Source organism: Hippocampus comes, unplaced genomic scaffold (genome assembly GCF_001891065.2).
Source record: "Hippocampus comes isolate QL1 unplaced genomic scaffold, H_comes_QL1_v1.1 scaffold186, whole genome shotgun sequence".
Classification (NCBI taxonomy): domain Eukaryota; kingdom Metazoa; phylum Chordata; class Actinopteri; order Syngnathiformes; family Syngnathidae; genus Hippocampus; species Hippocampus comes.
This window is the reverse complement of record NW_017806236.1, coordinates 1057982-1074631: the sequence shown is the minus strand read 5'-3', so window position 1 is coordinate 1074631 and position 16650 is coordinate 1057982. Positions and strand designations below refer to the sequence as shown.

The 16650-nt window shown below is 41.3% G+C and overlaps 2 protein-coding genes across 2 annotated transcripts in view; one reads left to right on the top strand and one right to left on the bottom strand.

The window, feature by feature from the left end:
* LOC109507539 (poly [ADP-ribose] polymerase 6-like) overlaps positions 1 to 585 on the bottom strand; it is a 14732-nt gene extending 14147 nt beyond the window's left edge. The window contains exon 1 of the mRNA XM_019857041.1: positions 526 to 585. Coding sequence (XP_019712600.1) covers positions 526 to 528 — 3 coding nt within the window. The 5' untranslated portion in view covers positions 529 to 585. The remainder of the gene's footprint in view (positions 1 to 525) is intronic.
* Positions 586 to 2280: 1695 nt separating this feature from the next.
* Positions 2281 to 16402, top strand: LOC109507641 (pyruvate kinase PKM-like). Its single transcript, XM_019857241.1, has 11 exons — positions 2281 to 2405; positions 4559 to 4726; positions 4823 to 4914; positions 9045 to 9176; positions 9288 to 9474; positions 10518 to 10788; positions 11380 to 11530; positions 11610 to 11762; positions 11963 to 12129; positions 13945 to 14126; positions 15915 to 16402. Exons 2-11 carry the CDS (start codon positions 4582 to 4584, stop codon positions 16019 to 16021), a joined length of 1587 nt encoding a protein of 528 aa, XP_019712800.1. The 5' UTR covers positions 2281 to 2405; positions 4559 to 4581; the 3' UTR covers positions 16022 to 16402.
* Positions 16403 to 16650: the final 248 nt, after the last annotated feature.

Here is a 16650-nt window from a genome sequence, read left to right as displayed (position 1 = left end):
TTACTGTACATATATATAGTTAGCAAGAACGCTATATATATATAGTTAGCAAGAAAGCTAATAGTAGCCTGGAAGTATGTTGTAGACTACTGTAAACATCAACAACAATGATTAACGGCTAGTTGAATCAATACCCTTCTGACAGTATCAATCAATAGGGAGCATCATTATAGCTTTAGAATATATATATATATATATATATATATATACTTACTGTTCATATATATAGTTAGCAAGAACGCTATATATATATAGTTAGCAAGAAAGCTAATAGTAGCCTGGAAGTATGTTGTAGACTACTGTAAACATCAACAACAATGATTAACGGCTAGTTGAATCAATACCCTTCTGACAGTATCAATCAATAGGGAGCATCATTATAGCTTTAGAAAGGCAGAATCTTGGCCAGAGCTCTTATAGTGGAGCCAAATAGATTGTGTGCTGTAGCATAGTAAGTTTTAAAATGTGTCCATTACAAACTGCTTCTTTTGCATATGAAATACCTTAAAAATAATCTGGACTCACCATGTGCAGCTATTTTGCACTTCTCAATCAACAGCGGACAATCTTTTACTCTTCTGCGGCCAAGGAAAGGAAAGAAACACTGAAATAGATATTTTCCTCTCACGGCTGTAATTTAATAATTTTTTGTTCAGAATGGCCTATTCATAATGTCACCACTTACCTGCTTTCACAGAGAAACCGGGAGCATTCGTATTTTTTATTTGATGAAACAGTGATTATATCCAGAGATCCAGTTGGGGGGGGGGGGAAAGTGGAAAAAAAACACGATCCCTGTTTGATGGCTCGGTTAGTAGTGCGACTCTCGATGTCCTCTTGGCGATCTGAACAGCAGGATGTTCCACATGTTCCGTCGTGCACTCGAGAATCACGATAAGCCGCAGGTCGTCGATGCCCTCGTGTGATCTCCATTTGGAGAGGCTGACACCTGCAACATGCTGTTTTCTGTCCTGTCAAACACAACAACACGAGTCACATTCTCCATTCTCCACACTTAAAGCTGAGTGCTGTGATGGCTTTTCGGACAAGATCTGGCAAATTTTAAACTTTTTTTTTGCCCCGTCTGAATGTGTGCATCTCCAGTCTGACCTTAATCAGCAGTTAACCCCTGTGAGCAGCCACCTGCTGCTCCACAGTCTGGTCAGATTACACACTTGCGAGGCCTTCATACAAACAGTATGTGCACTCTAATTAAGTGCTTTTCACAGTGTACTGTAATCCACTTAAAAGAGTGTTTGGTAGTGGCGTGCTTTTTTCTGCTTATTATTTCCTGTGAAAGGTTCATTGATAGAATTGAAATAGACAGAATAATGTGTTGTGAAATAAAGTGGGAAGCGTAAATACATTTTTTTGATCATTGCTTCATTTCAAATAATTGTTTGAAAAATCTCAAATGTGGACATTTTGAAATAATATACACAACCATTCAAAAGTTAGGCATCACTTAGAATTATTATTAATTTTTAAATAAAGCACTTTTTCCTGACAACAAAGGCCCATTTCCAGCAACCACTACCGCAAATAAAGTTAAAACTCTAACAATTGATGACTATGAAACCCTTTTGCAATTGCACCGTGTTTCCTGTGTAAGAATCACATCTTGAGGATTTCCAAGTTTTCTTGAACTGCAATACAAAGATGAATCGTTTTTTGTCGATGTGTGCAATTGGCTGGCAACAGTTCAGGCTGGGTGTACCCCACCTACTGGCCGAAGTCAGCTGGGATAGGCTCCAGCACGCCCGCGATCCTCGTGACGAGAAAAGCAGTTCAGATAATGATTGGATGGATGGATGATGTGCTATACTTTACAGAAACCGTTAAACTCTGTTGCATGTTTTGATGCTGGGAGATTTATCCACTTCCACTCATCAGCCACTAGAGGATACTGTTGTTACGAGAAGGACTTGGATGGAGGTTCACTCGTTGGATAATAACCTGGCCAACGTTGATTTCGCAGTTTGGTTAAAGAAAAAAAATGGGCAAAAAAAAAAACATGATTTGAAATCATCTCAACCAAGAACGCTTCAAGAGTCGTCAAACTGCATCATAATTAGAGCCCTGCAAAAATATATAGTTTTTGGTTAAAAATTGTAAATAAATGATATTAATAATCTTATCATTTGGGAATTTTGAAACAGAAGTGAATTAAAATACTCCTCTTGTGCTCGTATGCTAAGACATAAAATTGGCAATCGTTTGTGTGTGCGTGTGCATGTCGACTCGGAACGGTGGAGTGATTCTGACCAACCAGACGAACAACACCTCTGAAGCGCGCTTCATTCTCTTGGTGGCAGGAAAGTAGTTCCGGTCAACCAAGTAGCATAAAAGCAGCCGCCGCTGTCAGTTGAGTGGCGCTTTGGTTCCCTGCAAAGTTCATCTCGAAGGTGAGTGCACATACAAAGTGTGTGTGTAGGACAAACAGTTCAACGTTTTGCTCATAGTCTGCGAAAAAAAAAAAGAAATCATCATCATCATTAACTCTCCCAAACCTTCTTGTAATTTATCTTCACAATGGACTATATTTTTCTCCTTCATGTTCCATTTTGGTACTTATTGGTACTAATCTCTAATTTCATAAACAATTTTGTTTATTATACGGACATTTGGCACCACTACGTTTTAAACGATATTCATTTTAACTTTGTAAAAAAAAAAGAAGTAAGTTTTCAATTCGCTCCTGCTTCAATTTTGCTTTAATTGTATGTATTTTACATACGTTACGTTGCTCTGAGGTACATTTTGCTTTATTTAGGTATAAGTATATTACAACATCGTAGCAATGTTTAAATTATTTCAGTAATTCAATTAAAAGTCAAAAAACATATTGATTGATCAAACATAATCACAGATCAGTTCCTGTCTAACTTGTCTATTAAAAAATAATTTAGATAGTTTCTTATTCAAAACTGCAATTTCTTGAGATGGTGAATTGTTTTTTTTGTTAGCTGTAAATTTAAATAACTAACTTATTAAAAGAATACATTTTAATCTGCTGAATGCCTCATCGCAATTTGAAATAAATTTTCCACACTATTCGAATTTATTGAGAAACACCTGTGTAATTACAAGTACACAGTTACAAGTGCGCACTAAACGCCACTCCAGCCATTATTAATATTTACATCTGATTTGATGATATATGATCAATAAACCTACCGTAGTTGACTTTTGCACAGTGACATTTTGACGATTACATAAATTCAAATTTGTAAAGAAAGAAAAAAAAACCACAGTCATAGTCCACTGTCCAGAAATACTCCCAGATGGTTATTTTTGGCCAGTGCTGGTAGTGAGAATGGGGTCCGAGCACGCTTGGTGTTTCCAAGCACTGACTTGGTTCATCATGCCTCGAGAATACGCCAACAGTCGTGAAGTCTCGCTTCTCAACAGTACGAGTCCCCTTTGTGACCGTGCTTCAACCTTGTGTCAAAAGTGACCTGATCCTCCTCTTCTTCAGCTCCACATGAACTCGCAGTGGAATGTGGAGAGTGCAGCCAGGCAGGCGCTTTGCTGTCCTTGTTGCTTTATGCACATGAGGTGTTTAATCAGCTCGCACGAAAACTTGTCTCACTGGGCATCGGTCCACCTCGGCCATTGATTTCTTTTTTTTCCTTTTCTATTACTTACTATTTTCACATTACTGTAAGTGTAAATATAGACCATGCTGAGATTTTCTTGCATGTTATTGGCAAGCATCTCTTTGTCAGGAAGCATATTTGGTAACATTTAAAACGACATCGCCCCTAAGGCAGCAGATTAGTAGACTATGATTTATTTGAGCCAATCAGCAAAGAAAAATAAAATAAAATCCTAAAAGTGTGATGCCTTATTGTCAGGCAGAATCCTCGCATCTCCAAAATCATTGCATTTCAGGGAATCAAAAAAAAAAGAACTTGCTTGGGTTATCAAGACCACATTGTTAAAATTGAAAATATAAGACAAGATAAAGACTTTGCTTTCATCAACTTCCCAGGCTCTTTTTCAAAGGTCTAAGAGCCATGAGCGACAAAACAAAACAAAAACAAAGGCATGCTTGCTAAGAAAGTCTATTTATTTCATATTTTATAGCTCCAAAACTTGACATGATCGAGAAACACGAAGATCAATTTTGGATTCTGCAGCCAAAAATTTGTCCAAAAAGGTGTCAGACCTAATTCAACAAAAAATTATGTTCCCCAATGTAATTTATAAAAATAACAGACCACACGAGGAGTAAGTATAAAATTGACCATATTTATACATACGGTGCAGGATGACGTTTCCACCCAACAGTGACGATATCAGAACAAGTGGTTTTCAGAGGGTTACCATAGTAGCCAAGTATTTTGATTAACACTGTCAAAGCGGGATTAATTTAAAAGGATGTTTGATTATTGTGGTTGAAGTAAACTACATTAGCACTGGTCATCTTGATCCATCATGCCAATAGAACGGATGTCCTAGATCTACTTTCAATAGGTCTCCGATTGGGCTAAAATGAATGCCTGTCATTGTTATCAATGAGAAATCAATCACTTCCTCTGACCTCTTTCTGCAGTCGTAATCCCGAAGGCACCAATCATGTCGAAGTCTAAGGAGTCCTCCGTCATCCACACCCAGCAGCTGCACGCCGCCATGGCCGACACCTTCATCGAGCACATGTGCCTGCTGGACATCGACTCGGAGCCCGCTGTGTCCCGCAACACTGGCATCATCTGCACAATCGGTCAGAAATACACGCACACACAAACGCCAAGTCCATGAAAGTCAATTCGAGTGACCCCACTTGATGTCTTCGACTTGTAAAAATGTTATCGTGCAGGGCCTGTCTCTCGGTCTGTGGCCATGGCCAAGGAGATGATCAAGGCCGGGATGAACATTGCAAGAATGAATTTCTCGCATGGCACACATGAAGTGAGTGCATTGGGGTTTGTGGAGGGCGTTCTCGGGGTTGGTGACATAACCTGTATGTGTACTTCAGGGGAAAGGTGCCGTTGTCGACCACTAGTTTACATTACACAGTTGTAAATATCCATCCATCCATTTTCCGAACCGCTTTATCCGCACAAGGGTCGCGGGGGGTGCTGGAGCCTATCCCAGCTGTCTTCGGGCAGTAGGCGGGGGACACCCTGAACTGGTTGCCAGCCAATCGCAGGGCACACAGAGACGAACAACCATCCGGGCTCACACTCAGACCTAGGGACAATATGGAGTGTTCAATCAGCCTGCCATGCATGTTTTTGCAATGTGAGAGGAAACCGGAGTACCCAGATAAAACCCAAGCAGACCCAGGGAGAACATGCAAACTCCACACAGGAAGGCGGGAACCGGGATTGAACCCACGACCTATGCACTGTGAGGTCGACGCACCAACCACTGGACCACCCACCGGGCCGCCCTTACAGTAAATATTTGCATTAAAAACACTTACAGGCCGTAATTAGAAAAGTATCAAATGAAAAATAGTAAGTATGGAAGTAATTGAGACATACTTGTTCCCCATGAGGCAAACTCAGTGGCAGATTTACCGTTAGGCAAGCAAAGGCAATTGCCTGGGGACTTCTAGATTCATAAAAACTAAACGTTTTCTTTGATTAAAAGAAATGATTGTTTCGGTCTTATTTCACAAACTCAAAAACATCAAGATGATTCATCTATCAATCATCGTCGCCTGAGTCCCCTCCCTTCTGATTGTAATGGATTATTCCATCTTCTTACTGAGCATGTGCAGACTTGAGTCAGGAAGACGATAAACTTGTTGGGACGTCGCGTGGACGTTGAAGCAATGATCCCGGTGGAGCGGCGAGAAGTTGAAGTTCAGAAGAAAACAAACCCATTTTTATCGAAGCTACCAAAAGTTTCAACCTTTGTCATGATGACACCGATTGTGCATAACCCACAACAGCGAGAGCTGGATGCTCTTGCAACAGCGTCACACGAAGGGAAAAATGACCCGAGTGACGCTTTTTCCATTACGATGTCAGTATTGAAGCGTGCTTTGCGTATGAAAACCTGAAAAGTCTTATCAATTACAGTGAAAGGATCGATGAGCCATTTGAATCAACATAATAAAAAAAAAAAACACGACAATATCGTTGAACTATTTCAAGAAAAAAAAAAATCTTGGTCTTTTTACTTGTATGGCAAATAACAACTTGGCAGAGTTAATTGTTGCTAGGCAGAATTTGTAGCCCGTGGAACAAAATGTCAGCCTCGTCCGCTAGATTGATTGAATGACGAACTAACCATCCAAAAACATATCGGTACGGTGCATTTATTTTGCAATGGAAGCAGAGTGTAAGAAATACGGTCCATGTTATGGCGCGGCAGCAGTTGTGCTCACCCTATGGGAGCGACTGAAAGTGACTTTACCCTTTACAGTCGGCAGAAGTCACGATCGTCATGTGGCCTGTCACAGCCTGTAATGGGATCTCGTTGCTTGTACTCCATCTGTGTGGCAGCCAGTGATTTGGCATGGATGTTGCAAAGAGGCCAGTGAGTTGGCAAAAAAAAAACCCACATACCCCGTTGACCCGTCACCTTTCACAAAGGTCATACTTCTTTGCATTCACTGTCACCTGAGTGGACTAGGCGCAGTAAGAACCTTCACATGGTACTCTTTAAAAGTTAAACAAAAGGTAATGTGGGAAAAAAAAAATCATAGTTTGTGCTTTGTATCAAAGGAAAATGTTCATCATTTAGTCGACGAAAGAAGGACGGCCAAATTAATAAAAACTTGCTTGCTTACAACCAGGATGGCTCCTGCTAAGACGTTTAAATATCTCCTGAGGCGAGGTCATATGTCACATGAACAGTTATCTTGCTCATGCAACTGTGCACCTCCTCTCCCACACACACACACACACACACACACACACACACACACACACACGCACACACGCGCAACTTTGTCTTACATCAAAGTGATGATACAATATCAGCAGGAGAGTCAGGAACAAGGTCTCTCTTCTTGGCCTCGCACTAAAACAAAAACAAAAATTAGCGGTTGCAATTGACAGACTGTAAAATATATTGTATGAGTGTAAAGGCATTTGTTTTTCTAACAGGTCTTCCTAATGTTGTGGCTTGTTAGTGTACAGTTTGCGGTTGTAGTCGGAGAAACATGAAAGCAAAGTGGATGCACGAATTGTCTTGGGAAGGACAAAATGAAATTGACCTCGGCCTGGTCACTTGTCAGTGCAGCTATTAATAGTTGGAGACCCAGAGAGTTTATATGGAGGCATGTGGGGTGTGTGGCCCCACTGGAAGTAACCTTGACGTTATTCTCTTCATTTGTCGTCTTCCTCTTCCCAGTATTTTCAACATACTGCACCACTGAGAACACATCGTGTCAGTACACTCCTCATAGGATAAGTCGTTAACGTTTTAATAACAGAATAGGTTATTTAGACGAGCTCTTGCAACTTCTCCAACAGTTGCGCAAATTACGTTGATGCCCGCTGAGCATCCAATCGTACACTACACACACACACGTACACAAACCTTGGAGGAAATATTCTTCTAACACCTCAAGCAGCTGTTTTGGGACAGTGAACCTGAACTGCGTCACGAGCTAAAATTGGTGTCGCAGTTGTCGTTCTGGATTTACACCTCTTCGCAGCTTGTAATAAGAAAGCGACACACTGTCCATGGTTATCTAGATTCCGTTTGTTAAAGTGCAGAATTAGACACCAATATATTGTCATACTACAGTAAATTGACAATCTAATATTTCCAAAACATCGGAGAATTAGGCCTTTGCTGATTATAAAAATATGAAAAACTTTGCCTGGTTATGTGTGCTTTAATCGAATTTTACTGAGCAGCCATGACAGTGATGCATGCTTCACGTTCCCATACTGCAAAGTTCCTTTTATCATTCTAAGGCAGTCATCATCATATTCTATTTGCCATCACTTGAACCCTTTGGTAGTGGCATTTGGAATTTGTATGAGAGGGATAGGCAACATAAATGCTGGAGGGGGCCACAATCTGGGCTACTTCCTAACCAGATGTATGAATTCCACTTTAAATATGGACAAAATACGTACGTGTGCAAAATACGTGTCGGGATATTTCATTTTTTATAAGACAGTTTTCAATGCATGTATAAAAGATCCACTATCCTAACCCAACAATAAAGGGTTTGAAGTAAACAACAAAAAATAACCACGCACACTGTAATTTTTTTCTCAGTGCAAATGAGACTCTTGCTGAAAAAAAAAAGCATTCAAGAAGGGCACGAAACTGCTAAACAAGTAACCAACATAAAATCAAAGAAGTCAATTTGTACATGTTTTCACAAAAAAAATCAACTCAGTCAAAATTTTAAAATCATTGAGGTACTGTTTATCACTCCACATCCACCCAAAAATATTAGACGGACTCAGGTTGCAGTTTTGGGAAGTATAAGACACAGCGTGAATGCATCTAAGGCATGTCTGACCTCTAGTGGTCATTGGTAACATTACAACTTAAAACTACAGTTGACTCTTGCGTATTCACAGCATTTTTTGAATAATTTGGGGGGGGGGGGTAAAAAAAAAAAAAAAAAAAAGGAGGGTGGGGGACTCAGAGTGTGGTCCACAGGCCACCAGCTACCCATTCCTGAGGCATAACATGCAAAGACAATGAAAAACTCATCTTAACTCAGTTTCATTTCTGGAGGACTTTAAAAACAAAAGGAGTTGAAATAAAGTGATGTACATAAATATAAAACCTAACAAAACAGGACAGTTAAGCAGAATATAATTTAAAAACGAGACAATTACAAGACCGGCTGACTCCAAAGTTTCGTGCGGCACAAAAATCCAATCAAGATGTGATGAAGTCATCAGTTACTTTTTTGTGCTGCTGCGTAAGAAAACGATTCACCTTTTCCACCTGCCCGAGGTGAAAAAAGATTGATCTACCCCACCAATTAGTCAAATCACTGTTCAATTCAAAGCTCCCCCAAAAAGAGAAACACCTTTTAAAAGAGCAGTTTGTGGTACGAAAATGAATTTTGTTTCATCGGTTTTCCTTGTTTTCAACTTATGTCCCAGTACCATGCCGAGACCATCAAGAATGTCCGTGAAGCAACTGAAAGCTTTGGAGCAGGCTCACTCAGCTATAGGCCAGTGGCCATCGCTTTGGACACCAAGGGACCAGAAATCAGGACGGGGCTCATCAGGGGTGTAAGTTCTTCTTGCTAAAGAATCACCGCAGCCCTCAGTGTACCAGCATTGGATTTGCACAAATGAGACGAGAATGAAGGTCATCAATGTGCTCTTGTTCTTGTTGCTCAGAGTGGCACCGCTGAGGTCGAGCTGAAGAAAGGCGACACCATCAAGCTGACTCTTGATGACAGTTACAAGGAGAACTGCGATGAGGAGATACTGTGGCTCGACTACAAAAACATCACCAAGGTCGTTCAGAGCGGAAGCCACATCTACGTCGATGACGGGCTGATTTCTCTCAAGGTCACAGAAATTGGTAAGAGCCAGGGTTAAAATAGTTTAAGATTTGCTCTTGGTCGTTCATTTTGATTTCATTTTTCAAATTCAATTATTTCAATTTGTTTTTTTGAATGGTTAGTTAGTTTTTATTTGGTCAAAATTATTTTACTTTTAGATTTTTTCTTTTTTTTTTAGTTTTAGCACTCCATGTACTCCATGTATATTTAAAAAAATTCCAAAAAAAATTTTTTTGGTTTGAAAAAACCCGCGATGCACTGAAGCCGCGATAAACGAACCGCGAAATAGCGAGGGATCACTGTATATGCATTCCAACTGATCCCACTGATTGTACAAAGGTACAAAACTTTAACAAGCAATTGTTATTGAAAAATATTGTTATGCATTTTAAGATTAAACGAGATTTATAAAGAAAGGAATTTTTAAACCATTTACACATGTGCATATAAAATCTAAATGTAATCCCTGCCTACACTTTACAAACTAAAGGGAAAACAGTGTGCCCCTAGCGGATAATCCACAAATTGCATCTTATTAAAAATATTAATTCCGTGTCTTTTATGCATTTTTTTCACTTTTAAATTATCCTGCGGGCCTGACCGAACCTCGCCGGGGGGCCGGTTCCGGCCCGCAGGCCGCATGTTTGACACCAACTGCTTTTGAGAATATTACATTCGCCTGCCGTGCATGTTTTTGGAATGTGGGAGGAAACCGAAGTACCCGGAGAAAACCCATGCAGGCACGGGGAGAACATGCAAACACCACACAGGAAGGCCGGAGCCAGAATTGAACACGGTCGACGTGCTAACCAGTCGACCACGGTATTTTGCTAGTTTTCCTCAACTGTAATAGCCTTGGTAGGAGCAAAGATTAGTTTGAGGGACTGACTTTCTTATCAAGGTACTGTACCAGCAGAGGTGAGAAGCAATCAATCTATCTTTACTTAGTTTCTACTCCTTACTTTGTCAAAATATGTTTTCAGCCTTCACAGAAGGCAACATGCCGCGGCGTAAATAGTGTAAGGTAAACATCGCTTTACTGAGTGAAGTCTTTGCGTCGAAGGTCACGACTACCTGATGTGCGAGATTGAAAACGGTGGAATGTTGGGCAGCAAGAAAGGCGTCAACCTGCCCGGCGCTGCCGTCGACCTCCCTGCCCTGTCCGAGAAAGACCTTGAGGACCTGAAGTTCGGTGTGGAGCAGGGCGTTGACATGGTCTTTGCCTCGTTCATCCGCAAGGCCGCCGACGTTCATGCCGTCAGGAAAGCTCTGGGCGAGAAAGGCAAGGACATCAAGATCATCAGCAAGCTGGAGAACCACGAGGGAGTGCGCAGGTAAGTTGATACTACCGCGTGTGAAATGACGGTGACGTCTGCGATCCTGGTGTGCCGACACTGTACGGTGATTTTCAGGAGCAAAAATCACATTAACCCCGTACAATAAATATTATAACTGCAATTATGTTGCAATGTTAAGTGAAGTAGTACTTTTGAATTCAAAGTGACAAAGATTTTCGGTTTCCGGGTGGATGATTCAAACGTGACTTGAATTTTATGAATATGATGACTCAAATAGACGCAGAAATATTTCTTTGAATGCGTCTTTTTCCATTGTGCAAAATGGTTCCCTTACATGCAGAAATTACATTTTGTGATGTCTATCTGGAGTAGTTCATTGCTTTCATAAATACAACATATATGGATTTAAAAAAACTAACAAAAAAACAATATATGCAGTTTCATCCTCACTTTTGATGTCAAAACGGTTTAGTGGATCCCAATTTTTTTTTTTTTTTTTTGTCTGGGGTAGACAATCAAAATGTCTCTTTCTTATTCTTATCCGTCTGCCTTTCATCCTAATTTGTAAATCAACTGGAATAATCCGCAGCTTCCCAACGAGACTTTTCACTGTTCTTTCAATTGCAGATTCGATGAGATCCTGGAGGCTAGCGACGGTATCATGGTCGCCCGCGGAGATCTGGGGATTGAAATCCCAACGGAAAAGGTGTTCATCGCCCAAAAGATGATGACCGGCAGGTGCAACAGGCTGGGCAAGCCCATCGTCTGCGCCACGCAGGTCTGTCAGCGCGGCGGTGAGAGCTGTCTCTCTCCTTTTTGTTGGGGTCGTGATATGACATGTTGTTGTTGACCTTCAGATGCTGGAGAGCATGACCAAGAAGCCTCGTCCGACCCGAGCCGAGGCCAGCGACGTCGCCAATGCCGTGCTGGACGGCAACGACTGCATCATGCTGAGCGGGGAAACGGCCAAGGGGGACTACCCCCTGGAGGCAGTCCGCACACAGCATCAGGTGAGGGGGTCATCAGGGCCTTTCAGGGTCGGGACTATGATTCCCAACCAGCGCGCCATGAGGCATGGCTCGATATTAGGTTCTGACGGTATGGTAACGGTGAGCAAAAATATCGTGATAAGACTTCAAATTGAATTGGTGCGAGAGAAAATGTTCTTCTCCCACTTCTCGCAACCACCCCCCCCCATCCCCATGTTCAGATCGCCCGTGAAGCCGAGGCCGCCATGTTCCACAGGCAGATGTTCGAAGAGCTGCGTCGCACCTCCCACCTGACCCGCGACCCCACGGAAACCGTCGCCATCGGTACAGTGGAGGCGTCCTTCAAGTGCTGCGCCAGCGCCATTATCGTGCTCACCAAAACCGGCAGGTTAGAATCGGACCACCCCGTCCGTCCGTCTGTGCCTTCCACAGAAAAGCTCCCCCCGCCCCTGGCTCGAGTCTGAGTGAGCCACTTCTGACCTTTTGGGAGCTGAACCCTGACATTTTACACGATAATTTTAACTCCCTGTTCATTCCTCGCACGAAGGAGTTCATCCTCAAAAAAGCATGTGATACAGGCAGCTGTTTTTTCATGGGTAGTGAAGTGCTTATGATTGATAGAACATCACACATCAGCATTTCTTACTACCATTTACAGTTGCTGGAGAACTAGTTGGGCAGGTACAATGTCACCTCTAAAATGTTTTGAATATACCCCCCCCCCCCATACACTCTATGTAGTTGACTTAAAAATTAAAGCAATACATACAAACATTATCTCAGGATGAGAAAGATAATGAGGTGAACTAAAGAAGACAAAAAGAGAGAGAGGAAAAAAAAAACTGTTAAATTGCTCATACGTTGAAGAAAGTCTTTTAGCCATTTTTTTCCCCCACGTTGCCAACATTTCCAGTTGCATTTCTATGGCCCTCATCAACGTGCTCCACTACACATGCAAGATCATGTTGTGATGAGGCCCTCTCATCTCCGCAGAGCTTTATCGCATTTTTTTCCTTCATTGTTTCACTTTGCAACTTTTCAATTTGATTCAGCCTCACTGCTGTCAGCAAGTTGTTCCCAGATGTCAGCGTGCCCCGAAAAGCTCCAAATGCCTCCTGTCCACTTCCTGGCCAGTGATGAAATGCTGACCGACAAATAGCGCCTCGCTTTTTAGGAGCGTGTAGCGGCGACAGAGAAAATACTTTGATTACTCGTCAACATGAAAGCAACAGTCAAACCCAATAAGGGATGTTGAATTTACAGTAGCTACTGTACATTCAGTACAAATATTCTCATGTGACAAATTTGTCACTCACAAATGTAGTACAATGAGCGCTAGTTTTCCATTTTTTTCCACCAAATGCCAGCTCAAACAATATTTACCGTATGGCCAACTTTAAAATACATTTAGCATAGTTGGCCTCAGTCTTCAAAAACAAGTCAGAGTTTTTTTTTCTTAAAAAAATTGTATTTAACATTGTTGGAGGCCATCCAAACATTATGCATTGTTTTTGAACATAAACACTGCACTAAAATACAGGAAAATAAAAAGTCATACTGTACTTGAATGACGTTACAGTTAAAAGATATTTGCACATTGGGGTTCAATAAAAATAAGATTGAAGATTGAATGCAAATGTATTGTATATAATAGTAGTTAAATACTGTACAACTGAAGTTAAAAGATTTACTGGATTGGATTGAAAAAAAGTAGTGACATTATTGACACAATTTGAACATTTAATTCCCGGTGGGCGTCTGATGTCAATTCAACATCAAAATGGCATCAAAATCCAATATTGAACATTAAATTGATGTCACATTCCCGCTGGGCTCATTTTGACAAAATGTAAACGTTGGAGAATATAAACAGGTATGAGATGAATATCTATTTGTTGTACTGTCAAAGACTTATCACTGCTTCTGCTGAGAAAATTGTAATTGAATTGAGTTTGAGGTGAATCTCTTTTGAAAGGGTTCAAATTATTCATCTCCTTTAATGCAATGATGTTTACTTCCGACAGCCACAATATTCTTCCAGTCACTCAATTTAACCCAACACCCGTGTATTGCCATGTCAATGAATAATAATTGCCACAGAGGAAGTATATTTCCATATAGAATACTTCCAATCAACTGTTCTTTTTGTAACTACCTTTCAAAGGGTTCAAATGTTTTGGGAACTTGGTTTGTGCTCGTGCAGGTCTGCTCACATGCTATCCAGGTACAGGCCCCGTGCACCCATCATCGCCGTGACCCGTTGCGGTCAGGCGGCCCGCCAGGCTCACCTCTACCGCGGTATCTACCCCGTGCTGTACACCAAACCCGCCAACGACGTCTGGGCCGAGGACGTCGACCTGCGAGTCAACTTTGCCCTGGAAGTTGGTGAGTAACAAAGAAGCATGCTTGTAACCGAAGCATTTTAATGAAATAGAGTAGAGCCGCGGGGATCTCCAACCTTTTTTTCCCCATAGACCGGTTTAATCTCAGCCAATATTTTCAGGGACTGGCCCTTTAGGTGTGGCAGATAAATACAACAAAATAATATGATATGACATGAAAACTGTGGTATTTTCTAAACATGATAATAAACACCAATCATACGAGGAACGTCCTATGTGGCCGGAACACTCTCTCGTTGCCTTCAAAATAAGATACACCGTAAATACAAAGTGCATGAAAAATACGACTCACCATCGCCGCATATTACGCAGAGTGGGCTAGGTGCGTGGGAATTTTAAGTAGGACTATTAAATGTAGCCTTCTCTTTTTTGAAAGTCGTAGGCTCCTCTTCTGTCTCCTGGCTGGGCCTTTTCCCCTTCCCGAAAAAAAACTTTTCAAAGATGTTTGTTTTTTATTCATTTTGCTAGCTCCTGGGTTTCATTTTAGCGGTAACCTATCATGTGACCGAGAAGCGCGCCTGCGTCAAGAGTGACATACTGCAGACAGATGTGATAGAGAATCCGATAAATTTTCAAAATAAAACATCTTTCAGATTCCGAAATAAATAAAAAGTAAGTTGTTGGAATTTAAGTTATTTATTCTTTCTGTGCGGCCCAGTACCGGTCCGCGGCCTGGGGGTTGGGGACTACTGGAGTAGAGGACAGTGGCACCTAGGGATGGGCGATAGAAATCTTCAATGAGATTATCGTGAAACGTTGCAATTTTGTATTAGAGTATTAAATACTGTCTCAAAACGGAATGGGTGTATAGATGTCGGTGGAGGAGGAAGTGCATGGAAGTCCTCATTCCTTCCTTTTTTTCCCACCTCCGTTATGATTGGATGCCATTACAGAAGGGCTTGACAAAAAAACTAAAAACAAAACTATATACTGGACCAAAAATTGCATGTTCGAGAGATGTGTACATGTACCACGTGAGTGGTACATGTACATGTATTTGAATGGATAGACATGACAATCCTTTCGAGCTACGTGCCTCTGGCATTGCTAACCTAATGTCCATGCTTTTCATAACCCTTGATGGGACTGTCACTCCTGCAAAAATGACCATGAGGTATGCACGTCTGTACTGTACTTTTGACAAGCGGAGCACAACCCGGTACAGCTCAATTATAATTTATTACTACTCGACTAGGATTAAAAAAAAATTAGTAGAACCTTATTGATGACTCCTTCTCTTGCCTGTATAGTAATTAGGAATGTGGGTCACACTGCCGTGGCTCTCCTTGGAGAGGGTAAGCGGTGTCGGAAATGGATGTGTGGACATGTGAATATATTAGAATGGAATGCAGTATTTAATGAGTAAGACTGCTGTATAAATCAAGTCCACAAAAATCAATGACATCCCCTGGTCTAGAGCCTTCATCTGGGCAAGGAAACACTTTGAAAAAACTCATTTAAGGGTAAAAAAAAAAGAAATGTGTGTGTGGGGGGTGGGGCAGGAGAAGCGGCTGTAAAACAGGCCAAAATCCAGATGTCAGGGAATGAGATTCGTTGCATTTTAGGTGACGTTTAATCATTAACATTAAATAGAAATGTGTCTCGGGTCAAGATTTAAACATTTCTTTAACTTCCACGCATAGGCCACTGCTGAGTACTGGTGGCCAAAAAGCGTTTTAGACCCTGCTGACTTTCGGAGTCACCAAAAGACAAGCATGTTGTGATCATAAGCCTTGTTAGTGAAATCTGGATGTTGTCGTTACCTGTGCAGGCAAGCACCAGAAGTTCTTCAAGAGTGGTGACGTAGCCCTCGTTGTGACCGGCTGGCGTCCAGGTTCCGGTTACACCAACACCATGAGGGTGGTCCTTGTGCCTTGAGCTCCATCTAAGGACAATATTGATCTGCTCCCTCATGCTGTCTAACTCCTCACATGCAAACATCCTTTTCCTCAACGCAGGCCACTCAGCCGAAAAGATGCCCAATGATTTTTTTCGGTCATGTATAAAATTAATTGTCTAAATTGTGCTGCTGACATTCTTCTCTCATGTGTGATTTCCGAAACAAATTGCTCGCCCTAAACACAGCATACCTATTGGTGATTGACTGTAATTGATGGTCCTTCTAGGATCCAACTGTTGCAATAAATCTCAGAGGAGTACGGTAAATTGTCCTTTCTATTTGTGAAAAAAAAAAAAATCATCTACGGCATAGTGACCAAGATTTATGATAACAGCTAATAAAAAGAACTCTTGATTTGTAATTTCTTCTCCAATGATCAATGCGGTGCAATATCATGTGCAATTTTATCGCTCAGTGTTGAGATAGATGTACAGTGGTGCTTTGAGATACGAAGTGACATCATCCCATGTGATATGAACAAAAAGTTGGCTTTTTTTCTGGAATTCAGGGTTTGTTAATATGGAATATAGAGTCTAGCATACCTGATGTTGTAATCATGTATTTAAAAATGTCACGGTGTCATATTCTGCTTCTGTAAATAAGGCAA